At 35.8% G+C, this 6,362-nt stretch overlaps 2 protein-coding genes across 2 annotated transcripts; both read left to right on the top strand.

Moving 5' to 3' along the window:
• The first annotated feature begins 292 nt into the window (after positions 1 to 292).
• Positions 293 to 3,870, top strand: LOC133284464 (uncharacterized). Its single transcript, XM_061481480.1, has 3 exons — positions 293 to 2,907; positions 2,979 to 3,084; positions 3,184 to 3,870. Exons 1-3 carry the CDS (start codon positions 293 to 295, stop codon positions 3,868 to 3,870), a joined length of 3,408 nt encoding a protein of 1,135 aa, XP_061337464.1.
• Positions 3,871 to 4,169: 299 nt separating this feature from the next.
• LOC133284463 (uncharacterized) lies at positions 4,170 to 5,902 on the top strand. The gene is made up of 6 exons (XM_061481479.1): positions 4,170 to 4,697; positions 4,785 to 4,991; positions 5,070 to 5,162; positions 5,244 to 5,345; positions 5,432 to 5,743; positions 5,852 to 5,902. Exons 1-6 carry the CDS (start codon positions 4,170 to 4,172, stop codon positions 5,900 to 5,902), a joined length of 1,293 nt encoding a protein of 430 aa, XP_061337463.1.
• Positions 5,903 to 6,362: the final 460 nt, after the last annotated feature.

The following is a 6,362-nucleotide window of genomic DNA, read 5'->3' as shown; positions in this document are numbered from 1 at the left end:
ACTTCTTGGGCAGTAAAACACTGTCGCATTAGATTATATTAAAGATTTTTATTGTGGCATTAGATTAGATTACTCTTTACTGCCGTAGATTACTTCTTGGGCAGTAAAACACTTACCCTAACCTAAGACTAGACCTAAACACATATCCAAAGAGTAAGTTTAACCCTAAGATCAGAAATTATATTTGTATTCATGAACTTAAGAATATTGCAGTAGTGGTAAAATTAAAATGAGTACGAATTTGCTGAAATTGAGCATATTCTAACGAAGCTATCATCATTTTTCAGAGGTAATGGATAAGACATGGATTATGAAACCACGAAATACGATTGAATATGAACAAGGAGTTAGGGTATTCATTGATTTTGCTCTTTCTCATAGTTCTGTTGAGGGTTTGATATTATGCCCTTGCTCTCCTTGTGGTTTTAGAAAGTGGCACGAAAAGGACGTGGTTTTTGACCATTTACTTTGCACAAAATTCCCTGAAGGATACAATTTTTGGTATTTCCACGGCGAGACAGAGATTGCAGAAAGCAGTAATGTTGATCCAAATGTACAACATGCTGCCCAAGATCGCACTGTTCATGAAGATCCAATTCGAACCATGTTAAATGATGCTTTTGGGGTGGATGGGAACCATGAGGCTTTAAATGTTGGAGAAGATGGAAATCCAACCCATAATCCACATGAAGAAGGGTTTGAAGCGAAAGAATTTTATGAATTGGCAAAAGATGGAGAGCAACCATTGTACGAAGGGTGTAAGAAGTATTCAAAGTTATCCTTTATTGTGAAGTTGTATCATATCAAATGTTTGTGTGGGATGAGTGACAAGGCAATGACTCTGATATTGGAACTACTACACGATGCCTTTGAACAAGCAAAAATTCCAACTTCGTTTTATGAGGCAAAGAAGACAATTACCAAGTTAGGTTTGGATTATCAGAAAATACATGCTTGTCGAAATAATTGTATGCTATATTGGGGAGTGGAGGATGAAAATAAACAAATTTGCAAGGTATGTTACACATCTAGATGGAAACCACGCACTAAAGGAGGTGAAGTTAGTGATGGAAATAGTAAGCGTAATGTGCCTGCGAAAGTAGTTCATTACTTTCCACTAAAACCGCGCCTACAAAGGTTGTTTTTGTCGTCAAAGACTGCAGAAGACATGAAATGGCATGCTATGGATGGTGATCATGATGGAAAGATGAGGCATCCTAGAGATTCTGAAGCTTGGAAGAAATTTGATTCACTGCACACATCATTTGCATCAGACGCACGTAATGTTCGGCTTGGTTTGGCTACTGATGGCTTTAATCCATTTGGTAATATGAGTTCTAGTTACAGCATTTGGCCTGTTGTTTTAATTCCGTACAATACACCTCCATGGTTGTGTATGAAGTCAACATCATTTATTATTTCAACTATAATCCCTGGTAAACGAGCACCAGGAAATGATATTGATGTGTACTTACAACCCTTGATGAAAGAGCTGCAAGAATTATGGCTTGACGGTGTAGATACTTATGATGCTTCGGCAAGAGAGATGTTCAAATTACATGCAGCTTTATTATGGACCATTAGTGATTTTCCCGGATTAGGTAATCTGTCCGGGTGGAACACTTACACTGGGTTAGCTTGTCCATCATGTAACTTTGATTTTGAAACTTGTCGTCTTCATCATAGTAAAAAATGGTGTTTTATGGGTCATCGACGCTTTCTTCATCAAAGACACAGATTTAGATTGAACAAGGTGCGATTTAATGGAAAGCAAGATATGCGTAATCCTCCAACATTGTTGTCTGGTTGTGAGATTCTTGAACAAGTTCAAAATTTGCATGTTACATTTGGTCGAACACCTGAAGTAAATGGTAGAGGGAAAAGAGCACGTGTTAGTGATCGTGGTGCACATGGGAACACTATGCAGTGGAAGAAGAAAAGCATATTTTTTGAGCTTCCATACTGGAGGCATAATTTATTGCGTCACAATCTTGACCTGATGCACATTGAGAAGAATGTATGTGACAACATCATATTCACATTGCTTAATGATGCAAATAAATCAAAAGATCACATGAATGCTAGAAAAGACTTGCAAAGAATGGGTTGTAAGCATGACCTTTGGCCATTTGAAAATGGAAAGTATCCTTTAGCAGTGTACACAATGACTAATCAAGGCAAGAAGGCTTTCCTAAAGACCTTAAGGAATATCACTGTACCGGATGGTTATGCTAGCAACATTTCTAGGTGCATAGATGTTGATTCTATGAGGCTGAGTGGGATGTTGAAAAGTCACGATTGTCATATATTGATGGAGCAACTACTACCGTTGGCCACACGAATCTCATTGCCTGATAATGTATCAAGTATTTTAATTGAGTTGTGCTCATTCTTCAAGCAGCTATGCGATAAGGTATTGACTGTTTCAAATTTGGATAATTTACAGCGTCAAGTTGTGCTAACTCTATGCCACATGGAAATGTTATTTCCCCCGTCTTTTTTCACTGTCATGGTTCATTTGGTTGTTCATCTTGTTGAGGAAGCTAAGCTTGGAGGTCCGGTTCACTACCGTTGGATGTATCCTATTGAGAGGTACTTGGGACAATTGAAATCATATGTTCGTAATAGAGCACAACCAGAAGGGTCTATAGCCCAAGGTTACCTAATACAAGAAATCTTAACATTTTGTTCAAGGTACCTCGATAATATTGAGACTATGTGGAATCGACCCAGACGTGTTGATGATGTTCCTGATGATATCTTCCCAAAATCACGCGTAGATGAATTGTTTCCCAATGTAGGAAAGCCAATTGGTGCATCGACTTATTTTAATCTTACATCCATGGAATGGTTACAGGCTCATAGACACGTGCTAACAAACTGCCCACTTGTTGAAAGCTATGTCCAGTAAGTACTGCCAATTTTTTTTTAGTGCGTAAGTGACTATATTGTTTTTTGAATGTCTTTATTTTGATTAGGGAATTCAGGACCGACTTGAAGAGACAACTAAGGAGGAGTAATCGAAGTCAGGCTGAGATAGATAGGAGGGTTCATAGAGAGTTTGTCGAATGGTTCTCTAAACGCGTGAGTAATTTATCACATAGTGCAGATGATGAAGTGTTAGGCATATTTTTTGAAAAGTTTAAATGTAGTTGACTAACACTAGTTAGTTAACCATTGTAGGTTGTCATTGATATGGATAATATTGGGGAATCAGAGAAAGCCATTATGTTTTCCTTTGCGAAAGGTCCATTTTATCAAGCTAGAAGGTTCAATGCATATAATGTTAATGGCACCAAGTATCGTACCTTGGAACGCGAGAAGAACCTAAAAACCCAAAATAGTGGAGTTTATGGAACGTTTGACACTAGAAGTTATTCAAGTAGTAAAGATGGCCAAATGATATGTGGAGGGGTTCCTTACTATGGCAAATTGATTGACATCATTGAGATTAATTACAATGGATTATTCACAGTGGCTTTGTTTAAATGTCAATGGGCTGATACCACTACTCAAAGAGGGTTAAAAAAGGATAAATTGGGTTTTACTCAAGTGAACTTTTCTAAATTGATACATACTGGTGAGAAAGAAGATGATGAGCCATATATTAAAGCTTCTGAAGCTCAAATGGTTTTTTATGTTGATGATGAGAAAGAAACTGGTTGGAGTATACCTGTTAATGTGAAGCCTAGAGACTTATATGATATGGGTGAACATATTATGACATGCACCGACCAATTTCCACCACAAAACTTGGACCAAATTTTAGTTGATGACACAATACCTCTACAGTTATCTAGACCTGCCATAGATGATGATGTTCCAAATTTGATTCCTAATCAAAATGAGGAAGAAGAAATGGATATATGACCTAATCTCCAAATATGATTATGTCCATAATTTCAATTATTGTATTGCATTATTTATGTATGGTGTATTCTGTTTTGTATTTCATTTTTTGTATGTCCATAATATGGGTGAACATATTATTTTTGTATGTCCATGGCATAGGTGAAAACATTATTGTATTATGTTTTTTTTATTTGGTATTGTGAAGTTAATTATTAATGTGTAAGTTCTGTTGTATTTGATATATTATTATTGCTTAAGACTTATAATTGCACATAAATTGTATTCTGTGATTGCACACAATTTGTATTTACAGGATAATGGCACGCACCAAAAGATTCATTGCTAGGAGCCAATCCACAAGCTCTACTGCTCATGCACTTGAAGATCATATTGGGCAACCAAGTATTAACCATGGATACAATTCAAACCCAATCGGTACTAGTCAAGGAATAGATACTCAGCCACATGAATTGGCAGTCCAACAAGAACAAATTTCAAGCCAATCTCCACAAGGTTGTGGTCCATCTCAGCCATCCAATGAAAGACCACCAACAAACCCTCCGAAGAGAACATGCAACAAATATTGGGTTGTTGATGTCGTAGCTGATAATGGTTTATTTGATGAGGAACGATTGCGGGTAAGGGATGTTTTGGTACTTCCACGTCACAAGAGAGTTGTGTTGGAATGGAATGAAGACAAACAACCTGTTGGAGATTCGTGTGGACTTCTCCATGGTTTTTTGGGACATATTGCATGTGATCCCAAAATATTCCCCATATGTTTTGATAGGTGGCCTAATGTACCTCCGGTGTATAAGGAAAATACTTGGAAGAGCACTATTAAGGTATAAATGATCATTAAATTTCCTAAGATATACAATGATTATTTTTTTCCAGAAATAATGTCGTTGTATAATTTTTTTTTTATTCAGCCAAAATTTGTACTGGAGAGTGAATACCATTACAACTATTGTATGCAAAATATGGGAAAGAAATGGAAGGATAACAGGTATAGGATTTGCCATGAATTTTACAAGAAGGACAAGACGTATAAGCAAAACATTGAGAACTATCCTCAAGGCATCACAAGAGAGAATTGGGCTGGGTTTTTGCAATATAGATTAAGTGAGAAAGGGAAGGTAATATGAGGAGTCATACATATATTGTTGCATTATTTTTTATTTGACCTAAATATTTAAATTATTTGGACAATGCAGAGATACAGCGCAATAAATACTGCAAATAGAAAAAAACAAAAAATCCCACATACACTTGGATCAAAAACCATAGCAAGGCTGAAGAGGGAGCTGGTATGGTCTTTTGCCAATTTTTTATATGACTCTAATATTCTTTTAATATATAACTCATTCACATTTTTGTCATTACTGCAGGAAATACGAGATGGCAAAAAATATAGTAGGGGTGAAATGTATCCTATTGCTCACACAAAAAGGGATGGAAATTTTGTTAATGAAGAAGCTATGCTGAAAAATGTATGAAATTCTTGTATGCTGTTTTAAACATCATTTATATTATCTTTATATTATAAATGTAAACTATATATCATGTTTATATGTAGGATCAATTATTAACACAAATGCAAGAAGGATTGTCTGATGAAGAGGCATATGTACACGTTTTTGGGAAGGAACACCCAGGCCGTGTTAGAGGTATGGGATTTGGGGTGGTTCCATCGCAGTACCGTAGATCGTCTAACAGTTCGGGATCGTCTTCTTCTACTGTTCCAACGCCAGCTGAATACAACGCCCTCAAAGAAGAATTGGGAAGTATAAAAGGCAAGATGGTAGAATATGACATGATGAAAGAGCAAATGGCATTATTTATGCAAAGTTTAGGAGCTCAAATACCATCTAATTTTTCATTTAATCAGGTAAATGTTGCATTTTGTTTTGCTAAATAATTACTGGGTATTTTGTTTGGATGAAGATACATTGTGGTATTTTTGTTTTTTGAAATCTTTTTCTTTTTTGCCCTCTAGTGTAAGGACATTTTGAAATTGCTGAATATTGAAGAATGTCTAGTTAAATAGGGGTTGAGGACTCTGGGAGAGATGAGGTGTGGTTTTTGCAATAGTTAAATACGTGTACAATTTAATTTGGTGGAGTGATTGTTAAATCATTTTGATTCTCTTTAGAGTGCTGCCTCAGTTTTAAATTATTTGTTAACTGTATGAATGCATATGGATTCATAAATAATGTGGAGAATTAAAGACTGGTTGTTGTTGTCCAACATTTATATATTAGCTTATTGTCATAGTGATATGATGGTGGTGGCTGTCTTAAATTATGAATGAGTGTTAGTAACTAAATTATTTTATCAGTTGCATTGAATTGTGTGACTGAGTTCATCAATCAGCCTTAAAGTAAAAGTGAATCTAGTTTGGTAATTGAAATATTATTTTTTTTATATCGTTGCATCTGCATAATATGTGAAACTTGTAAACTTGGCTATGGCTAATATATGCTTCTTTTTTCCATTGCATTAGACTC

The sequence above is a fragment of the Gastrolobium bilobum genome, unplaced genomic scaffold (genome assembly GCF_033153095.1).
Source record: "Gastrolobium bilobum isolate Gb01-03AN ecotype WA unplaced genomic scaffold, APGP_CSIRO_Gbil_v1 utg2164, whole genome shotgun sequence".
Classification (NCBI taxonomy): domain Eukaryota; kingdom Viridiplantae; phylum Streptophyta; class Magnoliopsida; order Fabales; family Fabaceae; genus Gastrolobium; species Gastrolobium bilobum.
Note: the sequence above shows the minus strand (reverse complement) of the source record. Positions and strands in the feature narration are given on the sequence as shown.

Coding starts and splice junctions, on each gene's coding strand:
- LOC133284464 (XM_061481480.1), top strand. CDS start 293: ATGGATAAGACATGGATTATGAAACCACGAAATACGATTGAATATGAA. Junction 2,908..2,978: donor CTTGTTGAAAGCTATGTCCA/GTAAGTACTGCC, acceptor TATTTTGATTAG/GGAATTCAGGACCGACTTGA. Junction 3,085..3,183: donor TCGAATGGTTCTCTAAACGC/GTGAGTAATTTA, acceptor TAACCATTGTAG/GTTGTCATTGATATGGATAA.
- LOC133284463 (XM_061481479.1), top strand. CDS start 4,170: ATGGCACGCACCAAAAGATTCATTGCTAGGAGCCAATCCACAAGCTCT. Junction 4,992..5,069: donor GATTAAGTGAGAAAGGGAAG/GTAATATGAGGA, acceptor TGGACAATGCAG/AGATACAGCGCAATAAATAC. Junction 5,163..5,243: donor CAAGGCTGAAGAGGGAGCTG/GTATGGTCTTTT, acceptor TCATTACTGCAG/GAAATACGAGATGGCAAAAA.